At 34.5% G+C, this 27,277-nt stretch overlaps 1 protein-coding gene across 3 annotated transcripts; it reads left to right on the top strand.

The window, feature by feature from the left end:
• Positions 1 to 852: 852 nt before the first annotated feature.
• Positions 853 to 14,981, top strand: LOC125647679 (dnaJ homolog subfamily C member 27-like). Of its 3 annotated transcripts, XM_048874452.2 has the most exons (8): positions 975 to 1,468; positions 2,162 to 2,244; positions 2,404 to 2,473; positions 6,175 to 6,357; positions 6,522 to 6,638; positions 7,688 to 7,848; positions 10,532 to 10,560; positions 13,581 to 13,719. In XM_048874452.2, the coding sequence occupies exons 1-7, from the start codon at positions 1,391 to 1,393 to the stop codon at positions 10,557 to 10,559; spliced, it is 720 nt and encodes a 239-aa protein (XP_048730409.1). In that variant the 5' UTR covers positions 975 to 1,390; the 3' UTR covers position 10,560; positions 13,581 to 13,719. The 3 variants fall into 3 exon arrangements, with proteins under 3 accessions (XP_048730408.1, XP_048730409.1, XP_048730407.1); XM_048874451.2 differs by lacking the exon at positions 10,532 to 10,560 and having other exon boundaries at positions 853 to 1,468; positions 6,175 to 6,339; positions 13,581 to 14,981; XM_048874450.2 differs by lacking the exon at positions 10,532 to 10,560 and having other exon boundaries at positions 1,022 to 1,468; positions 13,581 to 14,981.
• Positions 14,982 to 27,277: the final 12,296 nt, after the last annotated feature.

The raw sequence follows: 27,277 nt of genomic DNA on the forward strand, positions 1-27,277 counted from the left end.
GGCACAGAGTATCCTTGGGTAAAGGGGGTTCAAATTTGTTTGATGAAGGGCAGTCTCCTCTTACAAAGAGAGGTAATCAAGAAAAGACAAAAATAGGGAGTGGTCATTTAAATATCTTCTTGAGAACCACTGAGCCAGAAAAGATGAAATTTGTGTGGAAGCTTCCCGACATAATAAAGATTGAAGTTTGTCTAAATGATAGCCCCCTGGAGTAGGATAGAGCTACAAAAGACGGTTGAAAATTTAATTGGATATTTTAATATAGGAAAAATCTCTTGACAAACAATATGCAAGCATTTTCAGGTAGTGCAGATTCAAGGTTGTTCAAATCTTGGCTTCTGGGTTTGGGATGGGGTCACTATAGGGGAACAAAGTTTTATATATATCATTCTGAATATATTTTATGTAGGAAAAAACTTGATGATTTTTTATCTAAGAGCAATGGGCCATAATTATATCCATTGATTTGCAAGCATTGTCAGTATGTGCAAATTCAAATGTGTGGCCCCTGTGGGTAGGGTGAGGCCACAATATAGGGGATCAAATTTTAAATTTTTTTATGGGAATACATGGTAAAAACTTTAAAAAACTGCTCATGAACCACAGCTATGATTATAGTCATGTTGATAGACAAGCTTTATTGGGTAATGTTTGTACCATGGTCCTGAAGGGCAGGACAGGGCCATACTAGAGGATCAAATTTTTGCATGGATTATTTTTTCAAGAACAACATTGTATAGTTATATTGATATGCAAGCATCCTCGGGCACTAGATATTTATATCATAACCTAGGGGGGGGGGGGGGGGGGGGGGGGGGGGGGTCGATGGGAAATGAAGCAGGTCCAATGTCAATCTCACCAGTGGGCGTGTTTCAATTTTATTGTCAGTTTGAATACTTGTAACCTGAAATCGTTTTACTAAGAACACAAGTAATTCATAACGTTATGGTAAATGAAGACTATAAAACTGATAAAATGCCGACCATAAGTTTCTGTGCAAAATGGAACTCGAAATGTTTCGGTACGAGCTACTCAAAACCGTTCTCAATTTCATCCAATCAAATGACAAAAGATATTATCTGCCGAAGTGAAATTCCGCTTTCTCGAGTTGCCAAAGACGCGTTACGTTTTAACTGTAAAAATGGACAGGTGATTTATGAATGATTGTTTTGTCGTAGACTTTGTAATTTTGTTAATTCAGTGAAAAGAGTTTTAGTTTAGAATTTTAACAACGACCATGCAGAGAAAACCACGTTGTGGATTCTCCCTCCTATTGAGAAATCAATATGTCCAAGAATGATATGGTGGAAAAGTTTGCAAGCATGTTAAATTAATGTGTTGTGTCATAACTTTTCTGATCAAAACACAATAGATTTGACTTGAAAGAAAGATGACTGGGATGGACAAGAAATCCAAAAAGCCATTGAGGATCAAAATAATCAGTATGGGAAATGCCGAGGTTGGCAAGGTACATTGCAGATTTATGGTTTCTGGGTTATTTGTAAATAAAATGTCAATTTATGTTTTTAGGGAACAGAAATGAGATGTAGTTTGGTGGCAATTTTACAAAACACCATAAGTGGATGGGGCCACATTGAAAACAAAGTTGCATGATTATTAAGAATGGAGACATTTTATCACACCTGGATGAAATTGTGAGGTTATCAACTTTGATTTAAATCTCTTTCTTATATAGTTATGTACAGTGAAAAAATGATTAAGATTGAAAGCGAATTAATCTCACATATATGCCAGTAGGCAGGATTCGGTCATACTGCTGCACATCCTACTGCAGTATTTGAAATTCAATCGTGCACCTGACTGCTTGCTTACATCAATACGATGTCAATGTTTTTGAAAAAGTTTACGTTACCATCTTCATACAACTGGATCACTTTCAAAGATTAAACTGGAATGATCAGATGATTGTAATAAGAATTCATGATAAAGAAAATACTTGCATCATACTGAAAGAATTCTTTAAAAGTTCTTTTCATTGATTTGGAAACAAATATTGATAGTACTTTGTGTTTGATTTGGGTCAATAAATGTCTCTTCAGTCCAGTACAGAATGACCATTTTATGTGATAGATAATGGTTAGATACATGTACAGTATATATGTGCACTATACATGATTATCATTTGTTTTCTGGTTTACAGAGTTGCATCATCAAGCGATACTGTGAAAAAAGATTCGTTCACAAATACTTAGCGACGATAGGCATTGATTATGGTGTCACAAAGTGAGTAACTATAATTTGTGCCATGAATGCAAACTTTTGGTATTTCGTGAAATTATACTACAGCTATGATTTACATCAAGTAAATTTAAAGTGAAATTGAAATTTCACATTCACTGACGACAAAAGATAATCATAAATGGTTGGTGGTTTCTTTCCCAGAGTGACTGTAAAGGAAAGGGATATTAAAGTGAACATCTTTGACATGGCAGGACATCCAATATTTTATGAGGTACTGTAGATACTTTACACTGGAAAACTTCGTGATCAAAAAATGTTTGCTTAATCACTAAATTCAGATCTTAGAGAAACATAAGTATTTAATTCTTGTACGATTTTTGGCCTGTTTATGAATTTGCACCATTAGTTTTGGTAAACAGTGTATGTTGATATGTACAGTTGAACTTACTGTATTTCATCCAATATTTTGAATACCATGGATATGTTGAAGTGATTCAGAACTCCCAATCCCTTATTCTTTAAGTATTTTAACCTCAGCTATCTCGTAGTATTTTCTCGGTCCTATGGAGTTCAAGATAATGAGGTTTGACTTTAAATTTCATATTTTAGCATATTAGAAGTGAAAATAAATTCCCACGTGAAAGGCACTAAGAATTAAACTTAAGCTTCCATTAGAATACCTATTATATGTAAGGACACACAGGATTTTTTTTTTGCACTCAACTTCTGTCACAATATTATTGACTATATTGTGCACTTGTACAGTAAAAGCTTTTGGACGCCATTTCTAAAAGAATTTACCAGATCGAGTTTTAAACTGCAGGGATTGAAGCTAACTTTTTATGTCACCAGTCCAGCCGGACTGATGGGGTATTATTTCAACCAGTCCACAGAAAAATTTACCAGTTCAACAGAGTTTTACAGAATTAATTAAACATATTTCATTAATGTTATTGAAATGAAATTTAACTCAATATGCCTCAGACAATATTGTAATACTTATGTGAGATTTACATTGTATGTTTATTAATTGGGTTTGTCTAAAACCTACAAAAGCATGCCAAATATGTGTATAAGATTTCATAAGTATATTTTCCAAAATGATGCTTTAGAAAATTAACCAGTCCCATCAGACTGACTAAAACAAATGTCGGTCAGTCCGTCAGACTTTTAACCAGTCACAGACTAACGGGCATATGTTAATTTCAAGCCCTGAACTGTTGTATTGGGAAATCTTTTATCACAGCTACATTATGGTTATTTACACTGTGCCATTGATAACAACATATGGTGACTGCATATTAAATTTGGCTGTATTCATAAATAATCAAATTCTTATATTAGATAGTGGGCGCTTAGAATGTAATTTGATAGAGGATTTATATTTTTATTTCTTGAACATTGGCTTACACTTCAGAGTACAAAATTATGTCCCTTTTTAATTCTTTATCCTGTTTTTCTCACCCAATTCATGTCAAAATTACAGGAATGTAGAAAGTTCATGTTTATCAATTGTTAAGGTAGTCCACACATTAATATTATGACCATTCATTTTTTATCCATGGTGATGTGCATATAACATTAAAGACATTGGTGTTGCATGCCAGTATTCAAAGTTTTGAAGCCAAATGTGCAATTAGCATTTGTTCAGGAGTATTTGTGAAAGAGGTGACCTTATATCCTGCAAGGTTTGGTCTGGGAGGAGGGGTCTCTCTCCGAATTTTAGGGGTTTTAGCTCAACTTAGCTTTTTTGATCACTAGTTGTCCGTTGTCTGTCCGTCTGTCTGTAAACTTTTCACATTTTCGACTTCTTGTCCATGCAGCAAAACCACTTGGCCAATTTCAACCAAACTTGGCAAAAAGTATCCTTGGATAAAGGACTTACAATTTTGTTCAAATGAAGGGCCATACCCCTTTCAAAAAGGACATCATCACAAAAATGCAAAAATAGAGTGGAGTCATTTAAAAATCTTCTCAAAAAGCACTGGGCCAGTAGAGCTGCCATTTACCTGAAAGCTTCCTGACATAGTGCAGATTTAAGTTTGTTAAAATCATGACCCCCGGGTGTAGGGATGGGCCACAATAGGGGATCAAAGTTTTACATACAAATATAAAGGGACAATCTTTAAAAATGTTCTCAAGAACCACTGGGCTAGAAAAGTTCTAATTTACATGAAAGCTGTCTGACATAGTGCAGATTCAAGTTTGTTAAAATCATGACTCACGAAGGTAGGGTCTAGCCACAATAGGGGATCAAAGTTTTACATGCAAATATAAATTGAAAATCTTTAAAAGTTTCTTCTCAAGATCCACATGGCCAGAAGAGCTGATTTTTACTTGAAAGCTTCCTGACATAGTGCAGATTCACGTTTGTTCAAATCATGACCCACAGGAGTAGGATTGGGCCACAAGAGGGGATCAAAGTTTTACATACAAAGATATAGAGAAAATCTTTTAAAATCTTCTTCTCAAGAACCACTGGGCCAGGAAAATAGTAATTTACATGAAAGTTTCCTGACATAGTGCAGATTCAAGTTTGTAAAAAATCATGATCCACGGGGGTAGGGTTGGGCACAATAGAGAATCAAAGTTTTACATACAAACATATAGGGAAAATATTCAAAAATCTTCTCAAGATCCACTGGGCCAGAAGAGCTGAAATTTACAAAGATAGAAATAAAATCCTTAAAATATTCTTCTCAAGAACCACTGGGCTAGGAAAGTACAAATTTACATAAAAGCTTCCTGACATAGAGCAGATTCAAGTTTGTAAAAATCATGGCCCCCGGGGGTAGGATGGGGCCACAAAGTTGTATATACAATTATATAGAGAAAACCTTTAAAAACCTTCTTCTCAAGAACCATTGAGCCATAAAAGTTTACATAAATATAATTTACATGAAAGCTTCCTGATGTAGTGCAGATTCAAGTTTGTAAAAATCATGGCCCCTGGGGGTAGGTTGGAGCCACAATAGGGATTAAAGTTTTACATGCGAATATATCTAGGAAAGATCTTTAAATATAGGTCAAGGTGGGTCAGTTGAGCGATGTAACCCATGGGCCTCTTGGTGTTTGTTTTTTGGTTGTTTTTTTTTTTTTGTATGGTACTATCTCTGATAAGAATTGGACAACGGGAAAAACATGCACAGGGTTTGACACTAAGGCAAGTCCGACCGACCGAGTCTACTAAATGATAGGTTCGGTTGGGTAAAATGTTGATTTACTACTCCGATTGGTCGTGTTTAAAAAATAAACAAATTAAAGAAACTTGACTTTAAATCATAAGATATTTTATTGTTTTGGTTAAATAGAATTATTGAATTTATTTTCATTTTTAAAAAAACAGTTCATTTGAATTGAATCTAAGAAAGTGTTTATCAAGTTAATGAATTACGTCGTAAACAGCAATTTTTCGGTGTTTACATACAGTGTATATGCGGGAATGTCTATATTCAAATACGAATTATCGTCCTCAAGGAAAGCAAAAGATGTCCTAAGAAAGAGAAAAAAGGAAAACATTGGGAAGAAACAAAGCAGGGCTTATGAAATAGAAATTTTAAAAAATATATTGAGGTCGTTTTATTCAAAATGGATTAAAGAATTTAAAGAAACTGAAAATATGTTTGAAAGTAAAAGCATTAAATTGAATGACGAGACTTAAAGAATTTTTTGCGACAATTAAATGCATTTTAGTTCAAACTTAACGTTTGTCATTTAAATTAAGTATTTAGATATGGAGAATCTATCAGATTTTTTCTGGAAAGTTGGTCAGGGCTAGTGGATGTAAGGTCAGGTCTAACAAAAATCATTTGAAGTAGCCCGATTGGTCTAGTGCTCAAAAAAAGTTAATGTCAAACCCTGATGCAGCATAAAATACATATCCAGAAGTTAGATGTACCTTGAATTACAATCGTCTTTAAATAGATTTTTATAGCTATACATTGTATGTACTTTTGTAAGTAATTTTTGTAGGTCAGAAATGAGTTTTATAAGGATACTCAAGGTGCTGTAGTGGTTTTTGATGTGAACGACAGACAGAGTTTTGATGCACTGGACAGCTGGGTGCTAGAAATGCAGAATGAAATTGGCAACCAATCAGAAATGGATAATGTAGTTGTCTGTGTTTGTGCTAATAAGGTACACTCAGTTTTCAAGGTATTTCATGGCAAACTTGTGTCTCTGTTTTTATCACAAGTAGGTTGATTTGACCTCTATGTTATTTTATGAGTGAGTTCATCTCTAGACTGGATTAGTTAAATGAATGCATAACCATGCTTTGCAGTAAACATGTGATGATACCTTGTAATTCATTATTGCAGACAGACAAGAAGCGGGTTGTTGAAGAGGCAGAGGCAAGAGTGTGGGCGGAGACCAAGGGATATCATTATTTCGAGACCTCGGCTCAGACTGGAGAAGGGGTGTCTGAAATGTTTCAGGTTTGTTTACACTACATACATTGTATAATGGACACGATACTTATAGATTATCAACTCGGTAAAGAGAATGATGAAATTAAACTACTTTTAGTAGAGTCATAGATCATGGACCCTATTGATTTTTAGTTCACATGATCAAGGTTCAAACCGGACAGTTACAATGTATAAGGATATGGCCCCTGGGGGTCCTTATATATTGTCTCCTCTATATTTCGAGAATCGTTTGCTTGATGGACACCAAACCCTATACACTGGTACATCCTAAGGAGTAGATAACTCTACTCCTATTGATTTTAAGGTCACATGGTTAAAGATCAAGTGTCTAATTGGACATTGTAAGACATTGTCCACTCAATATCTTGCGATCACTATTGTTTATGGGGTCACAAGGTCATGACTGAAATTTGTAATTAATCTCATTGTTTTTTAAGAAATATTTACGCTTTTCTCATGCTGATTTGGAAGAAGTTTTTATGAAGATATAGTGAAAGATTATCAATTAAATAATACATGTGTATAATCCTTTCAATTTTACACCACTGGGGGGGGGGGGGGGGGGGGGGGGGGGGGGGGGCATATATGTTTCTGAAACATTTCTTGGTAGTTTTATGAAATACATTTCAAATGTCTACACTTGATGTTATGTTTTTGCATTATTGTATTATGATGTAACAATTGAAAGATTTTAATAATTTTGTTAATGCTTGTTTAACTTCCTCAAACCTTCGTGCAATAATCAATGAAAATGCAGATTACGAAACAGTTGCAATAGAATTCTGTTTTACAGATTTTGAGTCCGTCATGATGGCATTTGAGTCTTTTTCAGATGTGTGTTGTATTTCTGGTTTTTAGATTTTGTTTGAGTCCGTCGTTATGGCGTTCGAGTCCTTTTAAGATGTATGTTGTATTTCTGGATTGCAGTCTTAGTTTGAGTCCATCTTGATGGTGTTTGCATCTTTTTAAGATGTATATTTCTGGTTTACAGACCTTGTTTGAGTCTGTCATGACGGCATTTGCGTCTTTTTAAGATGTATATTTCTGGTTTACAGACCCTGTTTGAGTCCGTCGTGACGGCATTTGAGAATGGGGGGAAGCGTGTGCCAGTGCAGACCACACTGGGATACTCCAAGGACCAGGTGGATGCGATTCAGAAACTCCGCAATGCAAAAAACGATTATGAAAGGCTTGGTTTGCCCCCTGGTGCTACAAAGTAAGTAATGGAAAATAGCCTCTATATATAACACGTACACACTGAAGGCTTGATTAAGCCCATCATTACGTCCTTGTGTCAAAGTTTTGTGATCCACCACAAATCTCAGTCAACCAAAAACACTTGCCTTGTGAAGACTGGTTAACAGCTTAACACTGGTATATTGAGATAGACTGCAATTAGGCACGCTGCTCACAGAGTGTACGTAAAGACAGAAGGACTACCTATGCTTAGTCAGTAGACTTTAATAGTGTTAGTAATAGAGGGTGTGTCTGCATGTTGTATACTCAGTTTACCTGCCAGGCAATGAGTGTTCATAATAGAGAGTGCATACCAATATTCCCTGTCACTAGGCTGTCAATGCTAGTCAGTCGAGTGTTCATAATAGAGAGTTCATATGAATATTCCCTGCCACTAGGCCGTTAGTGCTAGTCTGTCAAGTGTTCATAACAGAGAGTTCATACTAATATTCCCTGTCACTAGGCCGTTAGTGCTAGTCAGTCGAGTGTTCATAATAGAGAGTTCATACCAATATTCCCTGTCACCAGGCCGTTAGTGCTAGTCAGTCGAGTGTTCATAACAGAGAGTTCATACCAATATTCCCTGCCACTAGGCTGGCAATGCTAGTCAGTCGAGTGTTCATAACAGAGAGTTCATACCAATATTCCCAGTCACTAGGCCGTTAGTGCTAGTCAGTCAAGTGTTCATAATAGAGAGTTCATACCAAAATTCCCTGTCACTGGGCCGTTAGTGCTAGTCTGTCGAGTGTTCATAACAGAGAGTTCATACCAATATTCCCTGTCACTGGGCCGTTAGTGCTAGTCAGTCGAGTGTTCATAACAGAGAGTTCATACCAATATTCCCTGTCACTAGGCCGTTAGTGCTAGTTAGTCGAGTGTTCATAACAGAGAGTTCATACCAATATTCCCTGTCACTAGGCCGTTAGTGCTAGTTAGTTGAGTGTTCATAATAGAGAGTTCATACCAATATTCCCTGTCACTAGGCTGTTAATGCTAGTCAGTCGAGTGTTCATAATAGAGAGTTCATACCAATATTCCCTGTCACTAGGTCGTTAGTGCTAGTCAGTCAAGTGTTCATAACAGAGAGTTCATACCAATATTTCTTGTCACTAGGCCATTAGTGCTAGTCTGTCGAGTGTTTATAATAGAGAGTTCATACCAAAATTCCCTGTCACTGGGCCGTTAGTGCTAGTCTGCCGAGTGTTCATAGCAGAGAGCTCGTACCAATATTCCCTGTCACTGGGCCGTTAGTGCTAGTCAGTCGAGTGTTCATAACAGAGAGTTCATACCAATATTCCCTGTCACTAGGCCGTTAGTGCTAGTCTGTCGAGTGTTCTTAACAGAGAGTTCATACCAAAAATCCCTGTCACTGGGCCGTTAGTGCTAGTCTGTCGAGTGTTAGTGCTAGTCTGTCGAGTGTTCATAACAGAGAGCTCATACCAATATTCCCTGTCACTGGGCCGTTAGTGCTAGTCAGTCGAGTGTTCATAACAGAGAGTTCATACCAATATTCCCTGTCACTAGGCTGTTAATGCTAGTCAGTCAAGTGTTCATAATAAACAGTTCATACCAATATTCCCTGTCACTAGGCTATCAATGCTAGTCAGTCAAGTGTTCATAATATAGAGAGTGTCTACTCCCATATATGTCCTATAAAGAGAAAATAATAATAATGATACTAAACACACACACATGTTACTGGCTTTCGTTTACTGCCAAGGGAAGAGACTCCGCTTATGTACATAACGAAGTTAAATACTTAAAATAGTGTATTGAGATTTGCAATTGTCAGTCTTTTGAAAGTATATAAAAGGTCAAATGCTTAAAATGATATTGATATTTTCAATTGTCAGTCTTTTGAAATTCAAAGTACATAACAAGTGAAATGCTTAAAATGATATTGAGATTTTCAATAGTCATGAAGTCATTTGAAATTCAAAGTACATGAAGTGAAATGCTTGAAATAGTGTATTGAGATTTTCAATTGTCAGTCTTTTGAAATTCAAAGTACATAACAATTAAAGTCAAATCCTTAAAATAATGTACATTTGTATTCAGATTGTCAACATTATCAATCTTTTGATATTCAAAATACATAACAAAATCAAATGCTGAAGATAGTGTATTAGATTTTCAATATTCTCAGTCTTTTGAAATGTGAGAGTGATCCGGATTTTCATATTTTATCCAAATGACAGAATTAGATAATGAATAATGATATTCCAAAATCTCATGGTTACAGATCAGAAAACGTTTTAAATTCATCTCTAGTGGTTAAAACCATGTGTGCATGCATGTATTGATAATCTCAAACTGAAATACTGTGAGTAACTGCTTTGCTAAAATATAAAGAAAATAACAAAGTGAAGATCAGATGGGATGAAATATCATTGATATATGTCACCCTGAATTTGGGTTGTACTGTACCTGCATGCAGTATGAATGCCCTGGCTGGTAAATTTGGGTTGTACCTGCAGTATGAATGCCCTGGCTGGTGAATTTGCAAAGAGGAAAACATACCAAACATAGTGATCTGACTTCATTTTTATATGTATTAAATCATAGAAATTGGTATTAATTTAACATAAATGTTAAAGTAGCTGCTAGCTACCTGAATTTCTCTACTTTCTGTTTCTAACTGTGACCTTTTGACCTTTGTCTAGCTCCTTGGAATCCTTCCCTTATCGTTAAGGTAAACCTTTGTAGCTCATCCTCCTCAAGTTCAAGCTGGATTTTATTCGGAGAACTCTGTATTTATATTTAACGAGGGCAGGGAGAACTGCAATACGATAATACTTACGGAGATTCCTCGCTATTCCACACACAAAATCCTCTCTGCTCACGCAATTAATTATTTCTAGACATGCCTTGATTTCCAGCAAATACTCTATAAATATTGGTTTGAAAATCTTTTTAATCAGCTCTGATGCAAATTAAATTATATACCAGTATATACCAGTGCTTGTACATGTACACATATACTCTCTTAGCCTTTAAATCGCTTTTATGCAGTATTGGTTTTCACCAATCATTGAACATTTACATATAAAAATCCTCCATAGCTAAATATATAATTTCATATCATTTCAATGTGATATAAATCAATAATTAGTATTTAGGGAGGATCCAGAAAATGTTCAGAGGGGGGTGGGGGAATCCCTGGAAGATCTGCCACCAAGTGTTTTATCTGTCACAGAAGTTCCTCCATCCCAGTAGCAATTTTTACTAAATCATTTGAAATTTATTCACCTCGTAGAATTTTTTCACATTTGATAGATCAATATGATATATGTAGCTTTTTTATGTTTGAGTAGCCGCATGTTATTAAAGCTTTTGTAGTAATTTAAGATTGGTCACAAAGAGTGTTTTTTTATGTACCCGGTTTTCCCTTGCTCTCTATCAATAGACAACAGGTACATGGTAGATATAGGAAATTGTGTTTGGGTTACACATATTAATGAAGTCGATCTTCACACTTTTAGTATTTACTGCCAATGATGGAATAATTCTTGCAAACCTTATTTATAACAGTCCACAGTAGTTTATATCCATTATCCTATAATTAATGACATTTTTAGGTCAATACAATGCTTTATCTGCACAAAATTTACAATCTTTGACAAAGGGGTGGGAGAGTGAATAATTCAATATTGTAGTATACATTTATATTGTAGTATTGACTGAGAAATGTCATTGATTGTTTATTATAAGAGTTGAAAGTGATTAAAGATGCAAGTTTTCATTGGTCGACACCAAAATTATTATAAATATGGGAATTTCCATTTCATTTTTGGTCTGATGTTGGAAAAATCGAATGATATATTCACCTCACACACTCATGGAGGGGAATATAATGTTTTGTTATACACCTTCATTTTCTTTCCTATATAAAACTGATGCGATTTAGAACCAACTGTTAAACCAATTCTCGCACTCATGGTCTATTGACCGGTCAACAGTTTACGAACTGCTGAACGGGCAATAGTCTGCCTTATTTCCATTGGCTACGCAAGTCACGAGATTCTTGGCCTGCTACTTTGTTTAGAATTTATTAGATGAAACGCTAAGCAGGAATACAAAAAATGCAATGATTGATTATTAATTTGGGTATCGGGTAACTATGTTTTCTTTTAAAATAGTGGATACATTAATAAACGTATGTAATTACTCTGTCTTGTTAAAAGTTCGAAGTCAACAAACCATGTGCATCTCGTAAAAACAATCTTTAAAAAATGAAGGTGTATAACAAAACATGCAGTTATAGACTGTGTCCTCGGACTACAGCTGTTTTATTTGACCCTCGAACGGATCTGTTGCCCTCAGCCTACGACTTCGGGCAATAGATCCATTTTCGGGTCAAACAAAACAGCTGTTGTCCAAGGACACAGTCCATAACTGTATACTGTTTTTATAGTTTGTTAATCTCTGTCGGAAAGCTTGGGATTATCCAATCATGGTAAAACCTATTGTAGCAAAAAACATGAATACATATTTGAAATATATATACCCGTACTGAGGTATAATTAAGGTGGCAGTATTTCTTAAATCATTTTAATACATCAAGGGATAATATAACTTAACACATGTACATGTATACAAATTGTGCATATTGAATATACCCACATTATCTATATATATAGATTTTAATGCTTTATGAAAGCTTTAAAATAGATATATTTCTATTACAGTGTATTAATTTTTCATCTTATTGATAATTGAATTGAATTTAACCTTTGTATAAGCATTTTAACAGTATATGAGAAAACATTGGCAGTTTTGTGATATAAAATAAATGAAAAACCAAAATGTAAAATAGTAAAATGTTGTTGACAGTGAAAAATAATTGATAAAATCTGTCACATGTACAAAATTAGTGCAATTTTGTCTTGTAAGTTTAATAATCATTGGACTTAGGATTATTCTAATCAATGCTTCAATAAGGGTCATTGATCTGGATGTTACTAACCAATTGTAAATTCTTCAACTTTTGTATCTCTGATTGTCATGGATAAAAAAATATGTACTAAATATTCATTGCAGGAGCATAAAATTTGGTAACACATGATCAGATTAACACCATCTTCCCCTTTTGATGTTATTAGTTTTTATCCTCTTTGGAGAAGGCGATGCAGATTGATTAATGGCGTCTATTAATCTCAGATTACGTCTTAATCATAGTTCTGTTATTTACATAAATATATTGAGTTAATTAATGTACATATCCTGCATACAGATTTCATGTTGATTTTTTCCCATTATGAATATGAAAAATTAAAATGCTTAAATCTGCAGATTAACTTTACATACATTTAATCCAAGGTATTGAAAAAAGTAAAGGGTAACACATACATGTACTTGTATATATATATATATATATATATATATATATATATATATATATATATATATATTTTAATTGTATCCATTTTAAATGAATGTATTTCAGACAATTTAGCAGACATTTTTATTTTTCTTCTGAATCAATCAATAGCTATAGGACATACAATTAAAAATGTCTGATGTTCCAGCTGAGCTCATTTTCTATGTATGAGATTTTAGAACCCAGTATATGTGTTAGACGCTATGAATTTCTTACTCTGTTGCAGACCTTTGGGTGATTGTGTTACCAGATGTAATTATAATTATTCAGTTTGCAGTGCATGTCTTAAACCAGAGTAACGTTGATAGATTTCAAATATTTTATTTTTTCAGGGATGATGTGAACCGAGCCTACAGAAAGTTAGCAGTTCTGCTCCACCCGGACAAAAGTATCGCCCCCGGCAGTGAGGAAGCCTTCAAACTCCTTGTGGCTGCGCGGACGACACTATTAAAACGCTGCCAATAGGTCACTGCCCGTTCTGTCTTTCTGTCGTCTGTGATATTTACATATTGGACATTGCATCATTTACATTCTTGTTCATTAGTGATGGATAATCCATGTGTGTGACATATTGAGGCCTTTGGCATCATCACTTCTCAGATCATTCACAAATTCAACAAGCATGGCAAGTGCTCCTCCCTATTAAATCACATGTATTTGTGTTGTAAACTTTATATCAGTGGAATTCTTTGATTTATTGGCCAATTGTCACAAAGAGTCACTCAGTATTCTGAGACGCTATGATACATGTTGAAACAATGAAATTGCATGCATTTTAAGAATCTCCTTACAGATGACCATCATTGTCAAGGTCACATGATACAATAAAGCAATATTGTGAGTTGGAGTTATGGAATTTATATACTTCTTTTGAATATAAAAGGTCAACCAAAGGCTGGATTACAGGTACATGTATAAGGTCAAGGTTACTTTCCCTATAAACAAAACTAGAATTTTATTATAAATGAATATGCAAGTTACTAGTATATAATGTAGTCTTGAAACATCATCATGTCACAGTAGTAGATATATACTCTTTCCTTCCCTCTTAGTTTTTGTTTACGTAGGTTAAACAGTTAAAGTTTCGATTAAAGCAGATTTTTTTTTTCAATTTATAAGTTTATTCTGAACACGAATAAATAGTTTCTAGTGTTTGGCACATCTCATTTTGTAACAAAAACATGGCACGAGCCTTAATGTTTACATAACAAAGAATTGTGCATGCTGTATCTCACTTGTAACTCAACAACTGAATTCAAATTTTTTTGACCATTAGAAATACCTTCATTACGCATTGTATACATTAAAAATGGAGGTTGGGGGGGGGGGGGGGGGTTGAAAATTTTAGCTCAAATCTTGTCCATGCCCCTTTAACAACTAGAGTCATAAATTGAATCTTTGATATGAATCAATGTTGATTGTGGTTTTTGTAGGTGAGTCGTTTTTTATATTTGAATTGAATTAAAATATTCACCAGTGTTTTATATTTTGTGCTGTTTTGCTAATCAGTATGCAGTAGATTGTAGCACTTGTTAAAGTAATTTTGGTAATTTTATAATGATGGACTTCATATAACACTGGGTATAGCTCCTCCTTAGCTTTCCGCAAAAAAATTCTGTTCTGGAGTTCTCATTGTAATACTGTATTTGACAGAATTTCGTTTGATGAACAGAAAACATATTCTGCACTTATTACTGTTTAATTTCCATTAAAAAAAATGATTCATGACAATGTATGGTGGTATTTTAATTTTAATTTATGGATGGGAGGGTTATATAGAAGATAAAGGTGTAAATTGGCACAACTTAATCTTTTATATGTATGGGATTTCTTTTCCACTTCACTTCTGAAAACTTTTCAAAGTGTCAAATTCATGAAAACAAACAATCTTTGATCAATTTCTCTGTACATATGTAATTCTTCTGTTAAAATACAATAAAACGAAAATAGAAATAAATTTTTCCTGAAAATATTGTTATTTCAAAATATGACATCAGAATGTCTGTGAGGTTTTACATTTACTTGATTATGATTAATTAATGCATCTGTTCTGAATCAAAACTGCAAGGTTTGTCCATTTGGAAGATTGATTGTTTGTTTTACGCCCCATCGAAAAATTTTCACTCGTATTGAGACGTCACCAGCTGTAGGTGAAGTACCACAAATGTAGACCTAAGCGTTGCCCTCAGGGTTGTAGCAGTGAGGGTTCTTTGACGCACCAACGCCTGCCACGACACAGGTCCTCCTTATTTAAGGTCATATCTGAAAGACCTGTGATTCTCACTTCTAAATATTGGGATGTGACATCATTCTTGGTTACCTATCTCATTTATCAACAATTTGTATAATGACTTAAGGAGGTATGCTACACCAGAGAAATTTGATGTAGATGAAAAGTGGAGGATATGTACAACAGTATTTTGAAGTTGAAAATTTTCAAATTTACTTTATTTTGTCAAAAACTAGTTTTAGTAGAAGGTAATCTGAAAAAAATTTAAAACCCCTGCTGGACTCGAACCTGCAACCTACAGTTCAGCAGCTGGTATTCTAACCTACTGAGCTACTCGGCTATATATTTAAATGGAAAAGGAAAAGTCAAATATTGCTGATGTCGATTTTTTCATCCATGTTTTTAAAGGAAGTCAGCCATTATGACGATGTAGAGTACTACCTTAAATCATCTATTTATTAAAGCCCATACAAATGACTGAGATTGAAAGCTTCTAATCATATTTTACACACAGTATGTATTTAACACTGCTAAATATATCGGTGGCGAATTTTAAAATGTGAAAATCTAATGATAAATCTAAAGTGCAAAAAGATCAAATGGCTCATATATATTGGTAAGCACATATATGCATTTAGACCATTTTTATCTCCGAGGAGATGTGGTTTTACTTTGAATTTTCCATGCTGACGAAAGTCTACAATTAATTAGCCCACTCGGCCTTCGAAGTAAACTCGGAATCTAAAGCCTGGTTAAAGTCCTGTGTGTGGGGGGTGGGGGGGGGTGGGGTGGGGTATGAACCATTAGGTTTGTTGTCGCTACTCCCAAGTTTCAAATACCACCTTTTTGATGGGTTTGTTGTCCATCTTCCTACTGGTACAATTGACCTTGAAATGTCATTGTCACCTATGTGCAAATGCACATTTTATGCAGATGTTAAAAATTGGTATTCTCCAGTCCGTAGTCTTATTTTCCAAACTTTTGAAAGCTTGAAGAAGTTCACCGTATATAGACCAAAAACCAGATTTTAAACAAGAGCACCGCAAGCGGTACAACAAACGCCCGTCGGAGAGTGAAATTCATGAAACCTGAAAGCATATTATGCACTCTGAATCGATATCACACATTCTAAATAGAAAAGCTAGGTCATGGTGCACCAATCCATGTGAACTGGTTAGGTATATTTCTCCGAAAGCGAGGTTGTGACAAAACGTCAGTCCAATATCTGTCTATGATGAGAAAAAAGTGCAGGAAACTATTTGACCTACTTTTTGCCTTAAAGTAGGTCATGGTGCACCGATTAAGTTGGAAAGTGAAATGATGTATTTTTCTGAGATTGAGGTTGTGACAAAATTTTAGGGCCATACCTGTATCCATAACGAAAAAAATCTGGAAAACTGTTTGACCAACTTTTACCCCTAAAGTAGATCATGGTACACCAATCCAGCTGAAATGCTAACTTATATTCCTCCGAAAGGAAGCTTGTGATTAAATTTCAGGGCAATGTCTATATCGATAAAAAGTCCGAAAAACTGTTTGACTAACTTTTAGCTGGAAAAGTAGGTCATGGTACACCAATCCAGCTGAAATACAAACTCACTCTTATGCTTATTGAGGATGAAATTTGACCAAATGTCAACACTGTACATGCACCCGTTACGGAAAAGGGTCTCGAAAACATTACCTTGGACTGCCACACAGGCAAACGGGTAGACCAATCCGGAAGAAATGCAAACCCAACTTGTATTCCTTTGAGAAGAAGCTTGTGACTAAATTTTAGGGCAATATCTGTATCCGTAATGAAAAAAAATCGGAAAACTGTTCGACCTACTTTTCGCCTGAAAGTAGATCATGGACGGACCAATCCAGCTGAAATGCAAACTGAACTTGTATTCCTCCGTAATGAAGCTTGTGACCAAATTTCATGGCAATAGTAGTAGTAGTTGATTTATCTATAGTGACATGTATACACAGACATTATGTTACCAGGCAGTATAGAAATAAATCAATCACCCGGCCCATCGGGCCTATATGCCACTTTAAACACAAAGCTTTAATGGGACTGCTTCACGATTTTTAAAAAAAAATATTTTGCAGTTTTAATATTAAACATTAAAGATATAACTCATTTAATGTTGACAGCCAAACTTTTTACCTTCTGAATGCAAGAACAAAAGCAATATTTTAGCCTTAAATCTGTGTTATGTAAACAGAGACCCGAGTCTTTTTATGTCTACAAACAAACCAGTGTAATAATAATAATGATTCATTTGGTTTTTATATAGCGCTTTTCCAGCGTATGCTGCTCAAAGCGCTTTACAATACATTATTACACCGGCAGACCTTATATCAATCTAGAACTTTCTCATCTTCCTGGGAAGTATACAGTGCAAGCTGCCGTTACAGGCGCTAGAGCACAAACAATATCTTTCACTGTGTATAGCCAGGTACCCCTTTTACACTTGGGTGGAGTGAGGAAATACGTGTAAATTGCCTTTCCTAAGGACACAACGTCGACCCTGCCGCGGTCAGGTCTCGAACCCACAAGCTTTCGGTCGAGAGTCCGACAGCCTAACCACTAGGCCACCGACGTCACGAAATATTAATTTTGTAATATAAAGCATCTTAATTTTGCAGTCACAAATTTTAACTTTTGGATGATACATTTTATCCAAAGAATGCTTGGAATATGTGAAAGATATAATAAACTTGGATCGATATTCATTTAAAAAAAAAAAAATTCGTAAACAGTAACATACCACAATTTTTGTTTACAAAACAAATAGCATACTCTCTAGAATGGGCTTCTGTGATAATGTATAACCTTAATTTTTATGCGAAATCTTTTAACCACATTAGACAGAGGTTTGGATCATTGAAAGTGAAAAACAGAATTTTTGGAAAAATCGTGAATCAGTCCCTTTAATGCAGTACATATATGTAAAGACAAACAAGAGAGAAAGAGCACAGCGTTAAGAAATAAAAGAAAACTACTTGAAAATATACAAATAACAAATACATACATGTTGTAAGTAAATACCTGCAGTACCAAGTTCAGCGGTCTCTTTTATGAGCAATATCTGTATCCTTCATGGAATAAAGACCGGAAAACTGTTCGACCTACATTTAGTCCTAAAGTAGGTCAATGACGGACCAATCTAGCTGAAATGCAAACCGAATTTGTATTCTTCCAAGAGGAAACCTGTGACTAAATTTCAGCAGTCGGGGCAAAATCTGTATCCATAATGAAAAACAGACCGGAAAACTGTTTGCCCTACTTTTAGCCCTAATGTCGGTCACGGACGGACGGACCAACCCAGCTGAAATGCAAACTGGACTTTTATTCCTCCAAGAGGAAGCTTATGATAAATTTCAGGGCAATATCTGCCCAAAATTTCAAAGCCGTACATGTATCTGTTACGGCAGAAAGTCCGGAAAATATAACATTGGAAGGACGGACAGCCAGTCAGCCAGACGAGGACAGTGCCATAACATAATACGTTCCCACTGGTGACAGGCGTATAAAACGTCAACTGTTGTTCAAGAGCGTCCATTGACTCTGGATGCCATCACAAGAATTCTTTCTGAGTTTAAAAGGATTGAGAACACCTGTTCCTAGAGCCCTTGCTCTTCTGGCATGAAAAAGAATGAACATAAAGAACAGTGTTTAATCTTTAAAAAATCGTATATAATACAAATTTGAAAGCAAGATAATCATGGGCCGCTAAAACACCAGAGGAGTACGTATCCCCTGTTGACCGATCACACCTGCCGTAAGTCCTGTCTTGATCAGATAAATAAAGTAATGTGCAGTCAAACTCAATATGGTTTTCCCTCTGTACACCTCATTCCCATCACAGATGCGAATCCCTCTGTCAACGGTGCGGTATCCGCTCCGCATCAAGTGTCATCAGGTAAGTAAACAGATACATATGCACATGCTGCCATCAAAAAGTTTTTGACGTTTCCTGAGATATTTACAATCACTTTGGATTCCTTTAGTAATTCTCAAATACTAGTAGTTAAAATGATGACAATCGGGATAATTTCAGCTACTCTCACGTCAACCTCTCTCATAGTCATGTAGCAATATTCCATTATTACCTGCATATGGTATTTTTGTTTCTCGACTGATTCAATACGCAAAAGCTTGTTCTGCGTATGATCATTTTTAAATCGAGGCAGACTACTGACAAACAAATTGATGCAACAGGGATTTCAACAGTCTCGTTTAAAGTAAGCATTTTGAAAATTATTATGTTATCGTTTGAACAATACAACCCCATAGAGTATTTGACACAATGATAGGTTGCCAATACAACCTATCATTGTGTCAAATACTGTCTGACGTGTTTCAAATCTCTTAGTACACTGATTCAGACCACGGATTGCTCAATTTACCTGATCAAGATATAGGGTTCACGGCGGCTGTGACCGGTCGACAGTGGGTGCTTACTTCTCTTATACAGCTGATCTCACCTCTGGTATGTCCAGGGATCCGTGTTTGCCCAATTCTCTATTATGTATTCCTTATAGGAGTTATGAGATTGATCACAGTATCATATCTTCATCTGTGCACTACTGGCCTGGTTCGAATCCGTAGTCAAAACCAATATCTACACACCAGCCTAACACGTAAGACAGCATTTGAGCGCATGGCAATGCATTAGATCATCATACCGACCATACATTTTGAGAAATGTTGACTTAAAAAGAGACTGTAGAGTCAATGTGACTCCAAGATCTCCGCCATTTTCGATGACGAACTTCTGGGATTGGTGAACCCCAAAAAAATCCATACGAATGTGCATCTCTAGCATGAATTTTTCACGCACTATCTCGTTAGAGTTTTTTCAATGGCTCGCTACAACAATGATAATTATTTATGTGCTTATGATCTGCTTCTTCTTGTCTTCTCACAAATTAAAGGGTCCTTTTCGTCTTTTTTCGATGTAGTCTCTTGTGCTGTACCTACACGATTCGCCCCTACATAAAATTAGGGTGGGTTTAAATGTAGTTCGGGACATATGTCCCGCGATGTCCGATATTGATATTCGTCGATTTAACGTTTTATATTAGTGTTTCTTTAAATATCTTACTAAATGTGTTTTAAGACAATCACCAAGTGTCTTCATGGTGAATTTGGTGTATGACAATTGCCTAATTATTTAATAAATGGCTTTTATTTATTCTTTAGGGTGTAACAGTAGTCCCAAAAATTTTACGAGGAAAACGCATATCCGATTTTTGTTTTCGCCTTGTTAATAATATGGTTGATTCGATACGAAAGAGTATAAAAAATAAAATAAAACCGGAACAATGTGACAGTTTGAACCCGTTTTATGAATAGCTAGGTAAATGTTTTGAAGAGTACGTATAGTAAGGAAGTTTGATTATAATTGATATATTCAAAATATTATAAGTAATAATAAATAAATAATAAAAAGACTAAGTCTTTACATGTCTTGTTGAATATTCAGCTGTCCTCTCTATGGAATATATCTACATGCATCATTCTGAAGCGAACATGAATATAAATATTTGCAATTTTCTCTTCAATATTATTAAAAGTGTGCAAGGTAAATACTAAATTCTAGCATTACTATTAATCAGTATACATGGTTTTACTAATTATTGACATTAAATGAGAGTTGCTATCAAGATTAATGATCGTCTAAAATAATCATTCAAATGCAGAAGCGCGCACATGATTTAACGACGAGAAGTAAATTGATAACCCTGTTTTACTTTGGTTGACAAAGGTTGACCACCACCCCTTCTCTAAATTAATCAAAATCAATTATAATGCAGATACATGCATATGAAAATGGTGAGCATTGAAATTGAATGGTCAAATTCTTTAACGTCATTGGGTGCCAAAGTTTCCCCCCACCAATATTGAAAATTAAAATGTGTGAACAATATGCTTGTTGATTTTCCAGTTATATGTAGCAAGAACTGGACAACGTAATTAAATTAGACACTCTTTACATGTCTTATTAACTTACGGCTAACAACCCCCATGCAATATCAATTTTATTGATCCTTCCACGATATTATATATAAATTACATTACATTTAACTTCTATGAAATACATGTACATTAACATTGCTGTTAGATTATTTGAAAATAAATTCTTTTCTGAACTTCAACATATTAACAACACTCAAAGTGGTAAGCTCTCATTTTATAGTACATTATTCAACCATGATGTTATGAAACTAGAAATCCAACCATATTTATGTCTTCCACTTCCTAAGAATTTAGTTTCTTATCTTACCAAATTAAGAATAAGTGCACATAAGTTGTATGTAGAAACAGGTCGATATTGTAATCCTGTCATTCCTAGAGAAAATAGATTTTGTTTTCATTGTCAAACTATTGTTGAAGATGAAAAACATTTTTTACTTGATTGTCCTGTGTATGAACATATTAGAAAAATGCATTCAAAACTACTAGATATTAATACCTTATTTTGTTTACTAAATCCACATAACCTTGTATCTACAAAACAAACCTCTCTATACATCAGAGACTGTTTTAATGTTAGAAATAAGTTTTCAACAGTTTGATATTTTGTAATGTATCAATATATATGTGTATCTATGTATGGCTAACAACACATTCTTATATAATGTGCTTTAGTGCCAATAAAGAATTGAATTGAATTTGAGTTTGTAACGAAGTGATATAGTATATTATAAATATTAATGATAAATACCGCCTTATTGCCAGCCCTTACCTGAATGCGGATTTAATGTTTTCATCTCAGTCCGGTTCTTTTATTAATATGCCAAGTAACTGCGATGGAATTCTGGACGTTTCGGCACCAAGACGTTTCGGCACCAGCAAAGACGTTTCGGCACCAGCAAAGACGTTTCGGCACCAAGACGTTTCGGCACTAAGACGTTTCGGCACCAAAACGTTTCGGCAAAAATCCTGAGTTTTACTAACATTATATTGTAAATTTGAAGGGCCTTTCTGAATCGACCAATGTGTAGGACGTTTCGGCACCTGTTATTTTTGTACATTTGATTAGAGTTTACTTTTATACTAAATTGCATTGTGCATGGTATTTATTCATTTCCTTTAGATTACAGTTAATGATAAATATATTTCTTTTGAAATCTTTTCATGTAAACAGATCACTGAAAAAGACAATATTTGTCGAAAAGCGTATCTTATGAATAAAAACTGGAACCGTGTAAGCCCTGGATCGTGATAGTTGACTGTTAGTCCTGAAGGGTTTCAACAGTCCAGTAGCTATTTACTTCGTTACTAGCTTGAAAATATGAATATAATTTAAATTCAATTGTTATGATAAAATGTAGAAATTTATTTCAAAATTAAGGACTCTCTCTCTCTCTCTCTCTCTCTCTCTCTCTCTCTCTCTCTCTCTCTCTCTCTCTCTCTCTCTCTTGCATAGTTCTGATCTTTGGGTGAATTTGACTCCATTTATTTGCACTCGATCTTTTTTCTTCAACTCTTCAAAGTTTATTATCATTTCGGATTTCCAACGTTTTAGGCTTCCGCTTTACTGAAGGGACATTATTTGTTGAAATGCGAATCTGGTGCATCAAAATTGGTACCGATTAAGTTTTACATTAAAGCAAGGAACACTGTTCAATTTCAATTCTGTACTACATTTTTATTACAATACAGATGATCCAGTATATCAACACAAAAACTAATACACAACTGACACAGTACATAAATAAAGAAAAAGCACTAGATGATATTGCATACCAATGATAATGGTACCTTCACACTCACGGAATTTTCTTACGCATCCTTACGTATTCCACAAATCCGTAATAGTAAACGGATTGTTACGATTTAGACATTTTAAAGAGTTGTTTAGGAACGTTTTAAAAGTATTTATGAGTATTTACGGGTCATTTACGGTTTATTACGAGTTCTTGTGATGCATTTACGACACACATTTACGATTTAGGGATTGTTACGAGTATTTTACGAAAATTTACGATTTAGCTTTGCTTTTACGTGTAAATTACCACCTGTTAACGTGTTGATAATGTGCTGTTACGAATAGTTAAGAGTTAGTAACGATTGTTTACGTTTTGACTCAAAAGTGTTCGCAATTGCCTTTGTATCATCATTCGACAACTGACATTACTTGTAACAGCATGTATGTATATTGTATGCAAGATGTGTTACTTCTTTGATGTCTTGATAACAACTGAAAGAAACTGTCAGATTTTGTGTCTTTTATACCTTTCTTTAATCGTAAAGTTTAAGTATGTACTCGTAGAGTAATCGTGTCTATACGTAAAGTGCTCGTAATGACTCTGAACAATCCGCAAAGCGATTGTAACCCGGCGTGAATGAAATCGTAAATACCACTTAGACATTCGCAATAATCCGTAAACAACTCGTAAACTATCCGTAACATATTGTAAACTAACAGCAAAGATTCGTTAAAAAAAACTTTTTACGAGTGTTTTACGGATTCTTACAAATGTACGAGCAGTATACGTGTTCTTGCGATCAGTTTACGATACTTACGGATTGTTACAAGTTATTTACGGGTTATTTACGGAAAATGAAATCCGTGGACAATCGTGAATTTTTTTTGACATGTCAAAAAATTTGCCCCTAATTTCACGGATCCCTACGAGTGTGTGCGAGTTGTGACGAGTTATTAACGGATACCGACGAGTGATTTACGAATGCTTGCGATTGACTACGAGTCGGAGATCCGTAAGGACTCGTAAGAAAAATTCGTGAGTGTGAAGGTGGTATAAGGCATGTTAAATGTGAAATTTAATATTATTTGTTTCAAAGTTAACATCTGTAGTTCCGCTGCAGTCAGCACATGTCCACTCAAAACTCTCCTGTTGTCTAGCCAGTTCCCGATACCGTTGTCTACTGATTCCTATAAATTATCAGAAATTAAGCTTTCATCATTCGAATAAAGATGCCTTTAAATATAAACAGTCAATGTCTATATTTTTGACATTCAAAAATGAAAATGCTTGAAGAACATTAATGTAAATTATTTCTCCACATCACAACGTATAACAAATTAAACTGTATTATAATTAATGCACAAATTTTTACTAGTATTGATAAAATACACGATTGTTTCGAAAAATCAAGGCTTGATATTTAAATATTTAAATAAGTGTAATTGAATGATACCCTTGATTTAGAGATTTGAACATATTCCCAAGTCAAGGGTTTTTGATCCGCTCCACATAAACGTTTATGTGGAGCGGAGCGGATCAGAAACCCTTGACTTGGGAAGATGAGGTTTGAGTGGTTTAAGCTTACTTTACATAACGCAAGGAATTTAATTTTTTTTATTTAATTATAATTTACCATAATACTTGTGCATTTCATGTACCTGAATTACATGTTCGGTGTTGCCAATGTTCACAGTGTATAGCTTCCTGTCGATGTCGTACCAACTCACTGGCACTTGATACAGTTGTCTACAAAATAGAGAAAGGAATATGAGAGAGAGAGAGAGAGAGAGAGAGAGAGAGAGAGAGAGAGAGAGAGAGAGAGAGAGAGAGAGAGATGGGAGTTGTAATAATTCTAAAACTGTCTACTGTCGACAATTGATACCATCAATGTGGTGTTCACTTCTGTAACTGCTAGGGTCATCAATGTTAATTAACTTTTTCCATTAACATTTATTTTTTAAGACATGTAGAACTGGTCATGGTTATTGGTCTATAATTAAGCTGCTCTGAAAATTGAAATTTTTGTTTGCTTTTCTCAGCTAATGTGTGTGCATTAGTGACGCCAACGTCTATATCAACTATTTATAGTATTTGATACAATATTATTATTTTTCTATAAAGCTAAGTATACCTTTTAAAAAGAAATTAAAATATATTTACCCATATAAACTGCATATAGTTAGGACTCTGATTATGCACAAAAATGAAAAGTACTGTCGCCAGAACATGTATATATATATTTTTATTTCAGTGATATCAAATTAACGCATAACATAAGGAATATGAAATGATTTATAGCGGTTTTCCAATTCGATACGACGTTGCTCAGAATCAGTACGTGTGGCTCTATAAGATGTAGTAAAAATTTTTTATATTTATAATAGATAATTTGTATAGAAGAATTACGTATTTAAGTTGGTAACGAAATATCATCTGCAATTTTACGTACGATGCAATTCTGGGAGGAGAACTTGTTACTTTTTATTTGCGACTCTATAAGATATCAAGCATGTAGAATCGAGGGTGGTGGGGGTGGGAGCTGCCCCCTTTTTTAAACAATGGACATTTTGTAATGCAAATAGAGATATATTTCAATTGCTTATTGAAAAAATATATCAAAATTGCTGTTATTATTACAAATGTAGAAAACGTAATTAATATTAATATCTGATATATGATATTTAAGCGTAACAATAGAATACCATGCCAAAAATTTTTTTTTCTCCGTCCAAGAAGTAGTTTTCCAGCTACATGGAATATATACTCCAAGACTCTGTTTCCATTCATGTTTTCAAAGTTCTTAAATTGTGGCATATGAATTTTCGTTTTGAAATGCCTTTTGCTATAGTAACTATGTCACCTCTATTTTTCTCTTATTTACGATTATTTATCTATATGAAAGAAGGGTAACATTAGACTACTATATTCTTTCAGCAAATAGAAACATGAAATGCATTTATTATCAGTGACAGGGAATGGGTGTGTTTCATCTATAAATCACTAGAACAGTTGCAGGCTATATCTTTTTACCATCAACAATTAAGTTATGGAACGATGTCTATAGATCAGAGAAAATGATTTGGGTTTTTTTCCACCAAAAACTAACACAATTTAAAAAAACACACTCAAAGATCTAAAAAAAAATATTTTAGAATATTTTAGCAATAAGGAATAAGGTGCTGCATCTATTTACACATGTGACATACAACTAAATATACACTGTACAACAAAATTAATCTGAAATTGACGATGAGTTACCCATCATATTTTTTGTCAATGTTCGTTAGTTTTGTGCTTAAAACAAAGCTGGTATAATCTATAACAATCCAACCATCGAGTGGGACATAAAAATAAGATATACTATACCTTTTTGTTTAATTTAATATATATATATATATATATATATATATATATATATATATATATATAATTCAATTCAATTCATACTAACCTGACATCGTTGGTTCTTCAAGACTCTCTTCAGAAATGAAGTGTGAAGCCCTCATTGTGTAACAGGGGCTCTTCATTATCTCCTCTTAATTAGCACATAGTCACAGAATAGGGAGAAGGATATGGCTGTTGTTGTTTTTACAATTTACACATTCAATGGAGGGCCCATTTCAATTGCTTTGTTATACACCTCCCAAAAGATTTTCAATTATCTGAAGTTAGTAAATAATAGCAAATTAATGTATAATATAAAATGCAGATTAAAATAAAATAATATGTTATCAAATCAATTATAAATCAAATTACTATAAAACTAAATCATTATGATATAAATGAAGAAAGAATTGTTGGTGCCAAATAAAAAATAATTGTTGGTGCCGAAACGTCTTGAAGTAAGTGCCGAAACGTCTTGGTGCCGAAACATCCTGGTGCCGAAACGTCTTAATAATAAAGTGCCGAAACGTCTTGGTGCCGAAAAGTTCTGCACCCCTGCGATGTCCCGAGGGAAAAACAGTTTAAAAAGCGATTATCAGATTAATTTGTTTAATCAGACAAAATAACTAGAAATAAGGTTGTCTTGTGATTATCAACAGGGCAAATACATAAAGATTTTAAATGTTTTATGCATAAACAAGGCGA

The sequence above is a fragment of the Ostrea edulis genome, chromosome 6 (genome assembly GCF_947568905.1).
Source record: "Ostrea edulis chromosome 6, xbOstEdul1.1, whole genome shotgun sequence".
NCBI lineage: Eukaryota > Metazoa > Mollusca > Bivalvia > Ostreida > Ostreidae > Ostrea > Ostrea edulis.

Coding starts and splice junctions, on each gene's coding strand:
- LOC125647679 (XM_048874450.2), top strand. CDS start 1,391: ATGACTGGGATGGACAAGAAATCCAAAAAGCCATTGAGGATCAAAATA. Junction 6,358..6,521: donor AGGTACACTCAGTTTTCAAG/GTATTTCATGGC, acceptor TCATTATTGCAG/ACAGACAAGAAGCGGGTTGT. Junction 6,639..7,687: donor GGGTGTCTGAAATGTTTCAG/GTTTGTTTACAC, acceptor TCTGGTTTACAG/ACCCTGTTTGAGTCCGTCGT.